Source organism: Tyto alba, unplaced genomic scaffold, assembly GCF_018691265.1.
Source record: "Tyto alba isolate M040663 unplaced genomic scaffold, T.alba_DEE_v4.0 Super-Scaffold_41, whole genome shotgun sequence".
Lineage (NCBI taxonomy): Eukaryota > Metazoa > Chordata > Aves > Strigiformes > Tytonidae > Tyto > Tyto alba.
In genome coordinates this window covers 22,903,751-22,917,028 of record NW_024881317.1, presented here as the reverse complement: position 1 = coordinate 22,917,028, position 13,278 = coordinate 22,903,751, and the positions used below count along the sequence as shown (strand labels likewise).

At 61.6% G+C, this 13,278-nt stretch overlaps 1 protein-coding gene across 3 annotated transcripts; it reads right to left on the bottom strand.

Moving 5' to 3' along the window:
- Positions 1 to 524: 524 nt before the first annotated feature.
- GRAMD2A (GRAM domain containing 2A) lies at positions 525 to 13,092 on the bottom strand. 3 transcript variants are annotated; one of them, XM_042804029.1, is made up of 13 exons: positions 13,019 to 13,092; positions 12,115 to 12,482; positions 9,576 to 9,713; positions 8,855 to 8,912; positions 7,308 to 7,380; positions 7,123 to 7,226; positions 6,243 to 6,341; positions 5,247 to 5,318; positions 4,292 to 4,354; positions 2,811 to 2,967; positions 2,375 to 2,477; positions 2,160 to 2,267; positions 525 to 1,701 (listed from the first exon to the last, which is right to left on the bottom strand). In XM_042804029.1, the coding sequence occupies exons 3-13, from the start codon at positions 9,677 to 9,679 to the stop codon at positions 1,698 to 1,700; spliced, it is 945 nt and encodes a 314-aa protein (XP_042659963.1). In that variant the 5' UTR covers positions 9,680 to 9,713; positions 12,115 to 12,482; positions 13,019 to 13,092; the 3' UTR covers positions 525 to 1,697. The 3 variants fall into 3 exon arrangements, with proteins under 3 accessions (XP_042659963.1, XP_032846157.2, XP_032846158.2); XM_032990266.2 differs by lacking the exon at positions 13,019 to 13,092 and having other exon boundaries at positions 9,576 to 9,689; positions 12,115 to 12,923; XM_032990267.2 differs by lacking the exons at positions 525 to 1,701; positions 13,019 to 13,092 and having other exon boundaries at positions 2,156 to 2,267; positions 12,115 to 12,924.
- Positions 13,093 to 13,278: the final 186 nt, after the last annotated feature.

Here is a 13,278-nt window from a genome sequence, read left to right as displayed (position 1 = left end):
TGCCACCCCAGTCCCCACTTAGCCAACGCCCCCTCTGCTGTGGCTTTCAAATTGGGCTGGTTTTATGCATTTCACTCATTTCCATGCGTTTTGCTGCATGGGCCAGGCTGGCAGATGCTCAGGGAGGAGAAGGAGGAGGAGGAGGAGGAGGAGGAGGAGGAGGAAAGCTCACCTTGTCCACCTCAGCAGGATGGGGCTGCAGCTCAGCACCCTCCCTAGGCACCCACTGTCCCCAGGGTGGCCCTGCCACCAGCTCGAGTGTCACATCCCCCAGGCTCTGCTGCCATCTAGTGAAAAAACCTCCCCACACCCAGAGCATCCCCAGCTCCACCAGTGCTGGCCCAAAAGGGAGGACAAAGCGACGGCACCCATGCCCACGCCAGGACAGGGCTGTCCCCACCTAATCCACGTGCTGAGGACGCAGCCAGGGAAGGGGCACCGGGACAGCGCAGATTCTGGGGTACCCCATTTCGGGGCTGGCAGCCCGGCACTGCCGCAAGGATGCCAGCAGCAGACAAGGGACGTGCTAGAAAATCCTGGTTTTATTTTCATTTAAAAGCCGTTCCGAGGCCGGAGCGAACAGTGAGCTCTGCCTCAGGGAGTGGGAATTTGGCCCCATCAGCACTTGTAGTTCCCAAAAAAATAGGAAAGAAAAACCAAAGGAATCACACAGATATCACCTGCTGCCCCAGCGTGCTCCCCGGGGGGAGGCTGCGGGACAAATCCTGCGGGACAAATCCTGCGGGACAAATCCTGCAGCACTCGGCTCCGCGCGGTGACGAGGAGAACACGAAGCAGGGCACGGACACGCTGCGATCGGGCCGGTCAGCGGTGCCAGCCGCCGGCTCCTTTCGGGACGCCTTAACGAGGGGAGTGGCGCTAACGGAGCCTTGGGTCCAGCACCGTTGCCAGGTGCGGTCCCCAGCGAGGACACCTGGTCTGGGGGACCCTAAAGTGCTTTGCAGGGGACACACACACACACACACACACACACACACACACACGCACCCCGAGATGGCCCGGTGCTCCGGGAGAGAAGGAGTGGTGGCCGGTACGGAGCCCAGCAGAGCTGGGGGAGCCCTGGGTTGTACCCCCACCCTTGGGTGCTGGGATAAATGATGCCCCACAGGGCTGGTGGCCCCTTTCTCCCCATCCCCGCAGACCCCCGGGGTTGGGGCCACTCCTCAGGCGACGGCCCTGGGGTTACCAAGAGGGGGATGAACAGGGAGGTTCAGCGCGGAGCCGCTGCCCAGGCTTCACACCCAGAGCAGCAGCAGCAACTCATCCAGATTTTGGGGGGGGGGGGGGTTCCTCGTGAGCCTAAGGTCATCTCTGCACAAGAAAAACCCAAGTCTGGAATAAAAAACCGCACCCGTTTTAGCAGCAAGTCCTAAGGGGAAGTCCAACTGCTCGGCAGCCCCGAGCCATCGTCCGGTGCTACGGCGCAGCGGCGTCCCAGGGAGAAAACGGGTTTCCAGTGGGACGGGGGAGTTGGCACCGGTGGCCATGAGCCAGCTGGGTGGTCCCGCCGGGAGCGAGTGCCAGTAGGAAGAGAGAAGATACTTGGTCCCATTTTACCAGCCGAGGGAAAGCCGGGCCACGTGCAACAGCCACGGCCGGGAGGACGCAGCACCGGGGTCTGTCCGCAGGGTGCCACCATCTCGGCATCCGTCCTCAGCCAGCGCTGGGGGTCACGGTCACCTGCAAGCAGAGCACGGGGTAAGCGGCCACAGAGGCACCAGAGCCCAGCCCGAGGCACGAGGAGGGGAACCCACTCCTGTCTGTGTCTTCCTGAAGCCCACGGTTGCGTTAGCCCCAGGGCACAGCCCAGCTCATCCGAGATATCCCCGGTGCTTCCCGCAACCGGGCAGCCAGCCCCCAACCCGCAAGGAAATGGCTTTCCAAGGGCTGAAAGCCGGAGGGAACAGCTGAGTGCTCCCCAGGCGCTCAACCCAGCGGTTGACGGGATCATCCACCGCACGGGGACGGCACTGCGGGGCCTGCCATCAGCCATCCCAGCGGCCGGCACAGGACGAGGGACAGAGCATCCCTGCGACACGTCACGGAGCGGCGCCGTTGCTCTTCGCACCGCATCCCTCGGGGTCCTGCGCTCACGCTGCCAACCCACCTGCCCCAAAATGTCCCTGAGGGTCCCTCACCTCCTGTGCCCACGGGAGAGGTAGTCCCGGTTCAGAGAGCAGAGCTGCTGCTCCAGACGGAAGATGCGAAACGCCAGGTACGAGGAGGACACGACCAGGAGGCAGATGCTGGGAGGAGAGGAACAAGCACAAGCGCTCAGCAGCCAGTGGTCGAGGCGGACGTTCCTCGCCTACCCCCGGCCTCCCCGCGCCGCGGCCGCCCTCGGCACACTTACAGCACGATGAAGATCTTCAGGAGCTGGTAGTCGGAAGGTCTCAGCTCCGCCACGCAGCTCTGCTCCACCTCCTCCAGCTCCTCCTCGGTGTTTATTGCACTCTCTGAAATGCAAGTCCAGAGTCAGCGGCACGGCCGTGATGAGCAGAGGCTCGTGATCGGCAGCTGGGAGCCTTCAAGCATCAAACACCCCTCCCTCGTGGGCTAATGCTGCCTGCACGGCGTTACAGGCGCACGCTGAGGGCTCAGACCCCATCACATCCCCAGGATCCCCCCCCCCCAGCAACTCCCAGCCTCGAGCCTGCTTGTCCACAAGGCAGAAATCCCCTCCCCGAGAGCGGATGAAGGACGAACGCGTATTTATGGGGGTTTAGGCCCAGCACCACGCGTGGGGCAGGGCACAAACCCGTGTCGCTGTGTCAGGACGCAGCCCTCACCCGAAACCAGGGGCTCCTCAGAAGTGAAGGAGCCCTCCTTGGCGCTCAGGCTGCTGACAGAGGTCCGGTGGATGCACTGGTAGTCGGTGTCCGGCAGTGACAGCGACAGCGAGGCGGGTGACACCTTCCTCCACTTGCCCTCAGGGACGATCACCTCCTGCAGGAACAGCCCCGGCTGAGCCGCGCCGCCCGCAGCCGATTCTCCCGCGAAACCGGCCACGCCGAGGACGTGGCAGGGCCAGATCCACGCTGGAATCTTACGGCGTCTCCATCCAGCACCAGCACATCCAAAACCTCACCCTAAAGGGGAGCTGGTCCTCCACGAGGGCCCCGTGGGGACGCAGGTTGCTGCTGCCACAGGAAGGACCTGCCCACGCACCCCACGTCCGCCCTCAATACCGATCGCTGCCTCCTTCGCCCCTTGGTTTGAAGCTCAGTGTGGTCGCCCGTCATCTTCCTCACCCACCCAGCCTGTGGCTCAGCATCCCCGCCCCAGCGCGCCCCGGAAAGGCACCGGATCAAGCGGGGTGGCAGCTGGCGTGGAGGGGGGGTCCCCCACCAGAGAATCCCCGGGGCTGGAGCTGCTGAAGGGCCACATCCCTCGGGAGCATCAGGAGATGCTGCCAGCCTGGATCGTTCCCGATCCAGCCCTTGAAAAATAACCTTCAACCCCTGGGATGCCACCAGACCGGGGGGACATCCCACTTGTCCCACAAGGGCCACCCCAGGTGTCACCTGCATCCAGCCCGAGGCACGGGGCCACCGGCCCATGGAGGAGGACACCCCGCTCAGGGTCCCTGTGCAGCCCAGCACGGCCACAGCACCAACAGCTTCACGAGGGAGCAGAGACAGGGACGGGCCATCCACGTTTCACGGAGAGGACGCATCCTGCCGGCCAGGGACGCGGGCAGAGCTCCACAGGCGGCAGGACGCGGTCCCTCCTGCCCCCTCCTCGGTGACACCGCGGTTCAGCAGGTGGTTTCCCCCCTCCGGCCTCCCGGCTACAAGCTGTCCCACTCATCCCAGGGCGTTTCTGGATAATTCAACCGCATTTCCAGCCCGTTAGCCGTGCGCACAGCTGCAAACAGCATCAGCCGGCGGGAGCAGAGCGGCGGCGTTTTCCACGTCGCTCTGAAGACTCGCCATCTATAAATGGAGCCCCCGAGACCAACCGGCCGAGTCATCAGCTTGTGCTCAGCCGCAGACTGGCCAAAACGTCCTCTTGACCCCTCCATTTCTGCCAAATCAGGGTATGAGGGTCCCAGAGGATGAGCTAGGAAGGTGACGGCCACATCCTCGCATGACCTTTGTCAGCAGCAAGGGGAGAGGACTGGCTCTGCGCCCTGCCAGCGGCCTCCGGCCGAAGCCCAGCACGCCGGGAAGGCATTAAACCCACCAAGGGGGCCAGGCAGACGCTTCCCCTGCCCACAGCGCGCGTTCACGGGGGTCCTGCCCACTCCCAGAGCTGCCCCCACCCTCACCAGCGACACGGCATCGGGCTCCTCCGTCAGCTCCTTCAAACTCAAGCTCTTCTTACTTGAAACCTGGAGGGGAGAAAAAAACGGGCATTACGGGTGCCGCACCTCCCTGCTTCAACCGAGCCAGAAAATCGAATTTTGATGTTTCTGGTGAGTCTATGAAGAGCAGCTGCTTAAAACCTGCAAGCACGGGGATTTGGGGGACAAAGAAGAGCGTCCAGCAGAGGACGAGGCACCGCATCACTGCTTCCCATCACCAAAAACCCTGTGGGGCCATGGCTCCTGTGCCAGCCTCGGCTCCCAGCAGAAGGGATAAACCATCGGGGGGGAAAATAAAGGGACTATCTGGGCAGAGCCCAGCACATTTCAAAGAATAAATTCCCCAGTTGGGCCATGAGGCTGAGTCACCCGAATTGCCGCCCCTTCTGGGTGAGGAAGGGCTCCGGCACCGCTTCCCACGTGCTTCAAAGGCAGGGAAGAAGAGGTCCCCACAGGCGGCCTCTCCAGCTCGAGGGCTGATGGATGTCTTCCCCACTTTGACTTCTTAATTCAAATTTTTTTTGACTCCGTACCATTTCTCCTCCCTTTAAAACTTTAGATCTGGGGAAAACGCAGCGATGTGCGGAGTGGCAGAACTAGTATTACTACCAGATTATAAATAATTCATATACACGCCCTGGGAGAGAGCAGAAACTCCAGGCTCTGCTTCCGTCATCCGTGTCCCAGAAAAGGCCAGCGGTTGCTCACGGGGACAGGACGTGCCCGGGGCACGGCTCCTGCCCTTCTCCCCATCCCTTGCTGCGGAGCGAGGAGGCTGGGAAGAGGCGGCAGGGCACGGAGGGGGCCTTTGGGAGCGGCTCCGAAGCCTCGGCGGCGAAGAGCTCTGCTCCCTGAAACGCAGCCCAAGGGGAGAGCGCAGAGCCCCGCGAAACGCCAGCGGGTGCGGGGCGGAGGGTACCTGCAGGTGCGTGCAGACTCTCCTCAGGACATCGTAGACGCTGTCGCGGGAGATGAGGGACACGAAGATGTACTGCGAGAGAAAGAAAGAAGCTGGTGGGAGCGATCCCATCCACCCCGGGCCCAGTTCTCTACAGGCAGAGACATCCTGCCCTTGAATCTCCCCTCCTTCGGGCGCTGCGTCCCCGCTGCAGGCATCTCCCTGCAGACTTTCCCTGCTGTTATTTTCTGCAGCCTGCTAAAAGCTGGACCAGATTTTTTTTGGGGCGTTTCGCTGGGCTGCCATTCCCCTGGGGCCTCCCGTGCTCAGCCCAGAGGGATGCGGCAGCAAACGGGGCCGGGAGCGACGGAAAAATCTCCCCACAGATCGGCGCAAGCGGACACGGGGCAGCGCTCGCCTTGCCCGGTGCAGAGCCCACGCGATGTGCAAAGCAGCCTTACAACCAGATCGTTTCGAATGCCTAAATCCTGCCTTGTGCCACCCCACTGCCCAAAATCTCACAGCAGTGACCCCCCCCCCTGGCAGGGTGTGGGCAGCGCACGCTGCTGCCAGCAGCCCCCGGGCAGGCGAGGGCTCGGAGGCACCGAGCAGGACTACGTCAGCTCACTGCGGCCGACAACACCCAACAGGATTTAAAAGCTGGAAATTCAGCCCCTTAACCAAGTTTTCTGCCAGCTCGGGTTGAATGCCGGCCCAAACCCTTCCCCTGCTTGCGTCTGAGGAGTTTAAAGTTTTTATTAGAGCCTGGCTGGGATTTGTCAGGCTCGGCTGAAATTCACTTGGGCTTTGCTTCACCCAGAAACAAAGTGAAATTCAGAAACACAAGCAAAGCCGCGGTGTTTGCCCTGGCAGGCGGCCAGCACGGAGAGCAGCGCTGCGCTTTCAGCCGGGGACGGGAATCGTTTTGTTCCCCGCTCCGAAATCCCCGCCGGCTCGGACCAGGGCATCCCCGGCCGCGGCGAGGCCGGCTACCGATGCTCGAAGCGCTGGCGTTACCTTTCTGCTGGCGTTGGTGGTGATGGCCAAGCCGTTGGGCAGCAGCCGAGCAGTCTTGTGCTTTTTTATCAGTTGTACGGACACCACCGGGATCACAACCTGGAGGGCAGAAAGACACGGGGCCGGGCAGGGACGAGCACGGCACGGGCTCGGGGAGTTCCTTTTGCAAGGCGGAGATTTAACACGCATCGTGATCGTGCCCCGAGCAGAGCGGCGACGCGGGGCTCCGGCGCTCCCCAGGGACAACTTGGTTTTTATTAAAGGTCGCAGCATCCCCCCTGCATTAATCTGGGCTCAGAGGTGCTTTTCTACTCGGTCAAAACAACGAGGACACAGGGAAAGCATCGTCCAGCCTCTCTAAGCCCCATCACAAGAGCCCCCCTGCAAGCCTGCGGAGAGCTAAAAATAAGGCAGGATGTAATTTATGGCAGGATAACTTCATTGAAACCCCGTACTTCCATCAGCCATTTGTTTAAAGTGGCTGATATAAATAATTCAGTTCTTCAGCCCAGTTTTAAAGGAAGTCGTCTCCCCGCAAGATCCCCCATCAGTCACAAGACTAACGGGGAAACATCAGATTGTAAATCAAGAAGAAAAGCCAAGAGAGATTCAAATCTCATCCCTCCCCCCCCCGCCCCCGAAACCTTTGATCTGCCTTCAAACACTGTTGCGGCTTGTAGGAGGTTTTGCATCAGGGAATTTTAAACCAAACCAATATTTGGTTTCCCCAGGCGGATGCCGCAGGTGATCGGAGGGGGAAGCTCCCCTTCGCACCGGAGGCTTCTGACAGCGATTTTGGTGGTATTTGGGTGTGGGAGGGGTTCAGCCTGGGCTACGAGCCCTACAGGACCGGGGTGACCTGGCCCCCCCCCCCCGTTACCTTGATGTCCTTCCCGAAAAGGTTAGCATAGAAGCAGAGCCAGTTGGGAGAGATGTAAAGCCTTCCCTGGATCAGGATGTCTCTCTGGAGCGCGCAGGAGCAAACTGCAAGGCAGAGAGAGGGGCATGGCAGGCAGTGTGCCGGCTCCTGCCGCCCCCGTGCCGGTCCCTCGCCACGCCACCCACCTTTCAGCACGCTCTCCTCCGTCGGGATGTCCTTGAACAGCTTGTGGTACTGGGAGTTGTACTTGCTAGCGGCCTGAAAATAAGCAGAGCAAAGTTATCCAGTGACCTTGATGATAAGGAGACCCAAAAAAAAAAAAAACCAAAACAAAACAAAAAAACACCCTCCTGCAAAAAACCCTCCCTCTCTCCGCACCCGGGACCGGCGCAGCGGGGTCCCACCAGGCTGGGGACAGCGGAGCCGAAGGGCTGGAGGAGGGTCAGATGACCCAGCACCCAGCAAACGCTGTGCCATCCTCCCAGATAAACATTTCCCCCAATATCAAAGGAGGCTGCTGAGCCTCTGCGAGGAGCCGGTTTTCTCCCGGGCTCGTCCGCTGGCAATTTATTTTGCCCAGCGGTTTCTCTCCTCCTCCTCCTCCTCGAGCTCTTCCCTTATTCGGGGCACGGTGACAACACTTGCTTCGCACCCATCTCACCGCACCATCCAGCTATTTATATTCCTGGTGCCTCTTCCAAGCCTGCCAGCAGCCACGGAGGGAGGCTCAGCGGGTTCGCCCTTAAATAATTCTGTATATAAGTCAAAGGCTCCAAAGCAGGTCAGCGCTTTGCATTAAACCTGCTCAATTAGTCCTTTAAAGGCAGCGCAGGCAGATTTGTGCCCCCTGCCCCAGAGGAGGCAGCGCCCCGGACCTCGGGGTGCCCCCCAGGGCCGTGGCTTCCCCCCAAAACCCAAAGGTTGAGATGCTTCACCTGAGGTCCAGCACAGCTGGAAGGGCGCCGGGGCAGCGAGGCCGGTTTGCAGGCAGCAGCGCAGGCAGAGCCCTCCTGCCCGCAGTGACAAGGTCACCTTTGCTCCGCGCACCTTGTCACCGGAGGAGCTGGGCCCTAAGAGGATCGAGGCTCAGCAACACCTGGGGTTGGCTTAGACACCCCCCGGAGAGACGGCGGGATGCCGGCAGGCGCCAGTGGGGACGTTTCGGGGGGGCACAGAGGGGACTGTGGCATCGCACCCGAGCCACCCTGGGGCTGTCTGGACCCACAGGTCAATACCCCCTGGCCCCAGCACAAACCCGGTGCTGTTTAGTAACCCTTCTAGATGCTTCTGAATAATCAGAAAAATGGGGATTTTTCCTCCCATCTTTTTCACGGGGAAAAGCAAAATGCCTCCTCCTTCCGCTCCTTCCTCTTCCAGAGCATCTCTTGTTTGTAGATGGACTGAAAAGCTCTACTTTGGGCACAGTTTGAACAACCAGAAATGTTCAAACGGATGGGAACCGAGCTGCTCGCAGTCAAGATTTCCACTTTCTCCTTTGCTCTGGATGGAAAATCCCAAAAGCGTTTGCAAGGCAGGTCACAGGCCACACGAAACCATCGGTGGCTCCCCTGAAAAAGCAGGCAGGAGCCTCTGCCCTGCACCGGGAGCGGCCGCGGCTTCGCCCCCAGCTCCCACAGCCCACAGTGCAGAGCCCGGCGGGCTCCTCCGTGGCAAACGGCCAGAGCCGCGCTACGACGAACCAGCCCGTTCGCTCACGAAGCCAAAGACTTACCACTTCCCGGTGGCATTTCTTGATGTCTTCATCCTTCAGGGCTTCGTTCAGGTGGAGGCTGGAAGGAAAAAAAAACAATAATCGGGTAAGTGAAGAGCCCCGGGTCTCCCACCTGCTGCCTGAAACACGCCGCAGGGAGACACAACAAGACATAGAGGACTGAAGAGAGACCCCAGAAAGCCACATTTTGGATATCTCGGTGATTTATCACACCGCTGGGCATTGCTGAGGTTAAAAGGCAGCTGGTCTCTGTCTGGGATCGGGCTGATGGGAGGCCCCAGCACCGGGGGGTCTGTGCCCAAAACGCACCCCAGCGCTGGGGGAAGGAGCCTGGGACAGGTTAGGAGCTGGTTTCCTCAGGGAAAGCACTAATAGGAATTTGGAGAATACACCCGGGCAGGAGAACGGAGTCGGCTTTGGCCGTGCCAGGGGCATCCGTCCACATCCACCACACAGGCAAGGTGAAGGGAGAAGCCACAGAGGCAGTGAAATCCTCCCAACAACTTCCGCAGCGGGAATACCAGTCCCCTTCCCCAGACCCCTCTCCCCTCCCTGCTTTTATAGACCCAATATTTGAGAGGGAAAACAAAGAGGGGACCCCCTGTGCCCACCCCCTAGTTGGTGGGTTGCATTCGGAGGTGGCGGGGATGCTGCAGGAGGTCGCCACGGAGGAAAAAAAGAGTAAATACTTGACTGTAGACCCTGGGATGCTGCCCCTCACCTGCCGTCGAGGGAATCCAAACTCTTCTCCTTGTGGGATGCCTCCAGTTTCTCACGGCCGTGCATGGGCTCGGGGCTCTTCAGGGGAGCTGCTTTTTCATGCATCGGCTTGGCGCTGCAAGGAGAAGCCCGTTAGCCCCTGAAGGGGAGGAAAAGAGGGAAGAGATGAGTTTTGGAGCCGTAATTCTGTTCCCTTCCACCCCAGTCTGCACAGAGACGTTACTATCTCTGCCACTCAAGGCCAGCAAGAATATTTCTGCTCTTTCTCAAGTCACATGGAGGGAAAAAAAAGGGCATTTCTTGCCGGGAACTCCCTGGTGCTCGCAACCGAGTGGCCAAGGAGCAGCGGCTCCCCCGCTGCTGCCTCAGATAACACCCTGCAAAGCCAAGCCTCTCCTCCGCAAAAAGATGGAGATTGGGGTGGGGGAAAAAAAAAAAAAAAAAATCACAGTCTGCAAAACTCCCTGGGGTGATGGAGATTTCAGCCAGCAAGGGCCAGGGTCTGCCCCTCCAGGTCAGCAAAGCACCATCCTCCCAGGGCAGAGGAGGACACCGCCTCCCTCCTTTAATCGCTCCCGTCTCGTTAAAGCCTGTTATTTACTATCATGTGTTTTATCAGAGGTTCTTATCAGCCACAACAGGTAAAGTAAACACGCTCCCAGGGAAGGTTATCACCCGGCAGGCCAGAAAGGTGACGCTTCCGCCCTCGGCACACCGCAACCGGAGATTGCCGTGCCACGGCGCCGCTGGCACCGAGAGCCAAAGCGGAGCGCGATCCCAAGGGATCGATGCCGGAGCAGCGATGCAAACAGCCGCCGGACCTACGGATTGGGAATGATTGAAGGGAAAAGAGCTCGGCTCAGCGGGCAGGGGGTGATACCGGAGCAGGTGGGGACAGGCAGGACGCAGCGAGCGGGACGAGCGCGGAGCTGGAGCGCATCCCGGTGTCCGCAGGGATGATGCCGTGGCAGTGCCGCAGAGCCCAGGCGGATAAGCCGTGCCCAGCTGCTCCCTACATACGGAGAGGGGCTTTTTCACCGCCTAGACACCCCCCTGCTCCCCCTCCGAGGGGCTCACCCCAAGGGAAACTCATCTAAATAATCCCCCACAGAGTCAAGGAGATCCAGGGCGGGGGTGCCACACCCTGACAGCCCTGCCCGAACAGCCCGAGAGTCGAAACCCCATGAGCCCCAGTGTCCCCGCAGCCTCGGGGGCCCAACTGAAACACTGTCCTGATGCGATGGAGCCAGGCTGAATCCCGGCCGGAGGCACGGGGGACGCTCCCCAAAGACGCAGCATCCATGCGGGGCCGCAGGAAAACCCTACACGAGTCACCGGCGCTGTGGGAACCAGCTCTCGGATCCCCGCAGCCGGCGTTTGCAAAGTCAACGAGCTGCCCACCCCCAGCATGACGAACACACCGAGGTTGTGGGGTTTTTTTAGGAGAAGCTCGGGTCAAAGGGTGTATCTATAAGCGAAGGGAAACTACTGACAAGAAGCACCAAAGTAACATCCCTTGGCATCGCACCAAAAGGCTTTTTCCCTGCCTGATTTCTCAGGCACTCTGTACCTTTGGGACGAGCAGCCCCGCGCCACAAACACCCTCTGCCAGGTGATGCCGTGCTGCCCTGAGGCCAGAACTTGTGCTGGAAAAGGGGCTCTGACCCGCTCTGGAGCCTCCCTCTCCAGAGCTCAGCCCGCTCCAGCTTCCCCCACGTCATCCCTTAAATCCCCAAGCGGTTGCAGCGCTTAATCCGGGCGAGCGGATTTAGCCCTAAGCGGGGCTGACGCCAAGGGGCACCGCACAAGGGACGGGGAGAGGCTTGAGGTGAGGGCATTGAGAAACACCCCCCCGAGGTCACCAAACACACAGAAATCCCCTAAACCGAGGAGAGCCAGAGGCTGGAGAGCACTTGGAAGTGCTAATGCTTAGTCCCTGTCCTGGTTTTCTACTTCTTACGGTCACCAGCAGGGACAAGTCCCCGGTCAGACGGTCCCAGGCACAGCCCTGGCTGCTCCAGAGAGGGGTTGGGGGCTGCAAGGAGCATCCTCGGCCTCAGCGGAGACACCACAGCGGCTGCCTCATCTCCCCTCTCCAGAACTCGCTCCGTCCCGGTCCCCAGGTGCAGCAGGAACAGAGATCCGGGGTCAGGGAGCACATGGTAAGATAAGGTTGGGCTCCACGCAGAGCTGACGGGGAGGTGTCCCTGCCAAGAGCCGCTTCCAGCGCCGGCACAGGGAGAAAAACACTTTCTAGCGGCTCACGCCATCGCCCTCCTCCAGGAAATTTTTTAGCAGGAAGCTGCTCCTGCGGGAAAACCACCATCCCAAGTGGAGCAAGTACAGTGGGAGCGCTGAGCCCTGAGCCGAGGCAGAGCAGGCAGGCGCAGGAGTTCCCAGCAAAAGGAAAACTTTGCCGGACCCCCAGCCCACCGATCCCATTCCCAGAGCCCCCCCCATCCCCCAACCCACCTCCCGGGCTGCCAGGCGAAACCCGGGGTTTCTCCCTCCCCCCCGGATCGGCATCTCCCTTCCCTTACGCGGCGCTGGGATCCGGCCTGGAAACGGTCCGGCGGGAGCCCCTCCGGCAGCGTTTGATTTACGCTGGATGACTTCCCCGCCGCTGGCGCAAACGAGGGCGAAGCATGCGGTGGAGGCAGGAGAGAGCGAGAGCCAGGGATTTCGCCTCCCAAGAGAAAAAAAAAAAAAAACAAAAAAAAAAAAAACGGGGATCAGAGCTGGAGGGAGGCACTTGCAGCTGGGCTGGCTCGGCCCGAGCGAGCCCGGGCGGGATCCGGCGAGCTGCCCTTGTTCCCGGCTCTCAAGGTCATTTCAATCCCGTGTGTCGGGTGCTGGAGCGGAGCCACCGCCGGGGATGCTGGAGGGGAACGGCCGGTGCCGAGCGGCGCTGTCAGGAGAGAGGCGGGAGGTCAAGGAGAGGAGGGAGAGCCGGAGCCGCGCGCGCGCGTGTGTGTGTGTATGTACACACACACACACACACACACACACGCCCGGTGCCCCCCTGGGGTTCCCCCCCACACACACACACAGAGTCCCGGGAACCGCGGGGCCGAGGCCCCGCCGCTCCCAGGATCGCTCCCAGCTCCCGGGGCGCTGGTTCTATACCGGGTGCCGCTCTAAGAGTCCCACGCCACGGAGGGACCCCGACCCCGGCACCGGGCCCCCCCCCCCCCCGCTCCCGCTCCGTCCCCTCAGTGAGGAGCCCCGGTGTTTCTGCGCCCTCCTCAGAGCGCGACGCCGCCGGCAGCCGGCCGAGGACAGGCCGAGGGCTGCCCCCGGGGCCCACAGGGACGGGACCGGGGGTGCCGGCCCCCTCCATGGTGCCGGCCCCCTCCATGGTACCACCACCCCCCCCCCCTTTGGTTACCGGACCCCCCACCCCGGGACCCCCCCCCCCCCCCCCGCGGCCCCCCCCTCCGGTACCTGCGCGGCGGCCCCGCGCTGCCCGGCGCCGTCATGCCCCGCGCGCCCGACCTCCTCGCGGCGCCCCGGCGCCCGCCCATTGGCCGCCCGCCGCCACGCCACGCCCCCACCGCGCGCTCCCATTGGTCGTTACCGCCCGCCGCCGGCCTCAACCCCCCCCCCGCCGCCACCCGCTGAACGGAGGAGGCGGAGCCTGGCTGGATACCCGCCTCTTAAAGGGGCCGCAGAACGCCGCTGCTGTGCCCACGCCGAGCGCGTCT

Coding starts and splice junctions, on each gene's coding strand:
- GRAMD2A (XM_042804029.1), bottom strand. CDS start 9,679: ATGCATGAAAAAGCAGCTCCCCTGAAGAGCCCCGAGCCCATGCACGGC. Junction 8,913..9,575: donor TTGGATTCCCTCGACGGCAG/GTGAGGGGCAGC, acceptor TTTTCCTTCCAG/CCTCCACCTGAACGAAGCCC. Junction 4,355..5,246: donor GAGTCTGCACGCACCTGCAG/GTACCCTCCGCC, acceptor TCTCCCCTCCAG/GTTTCAAGTAAGAAGAGCTT.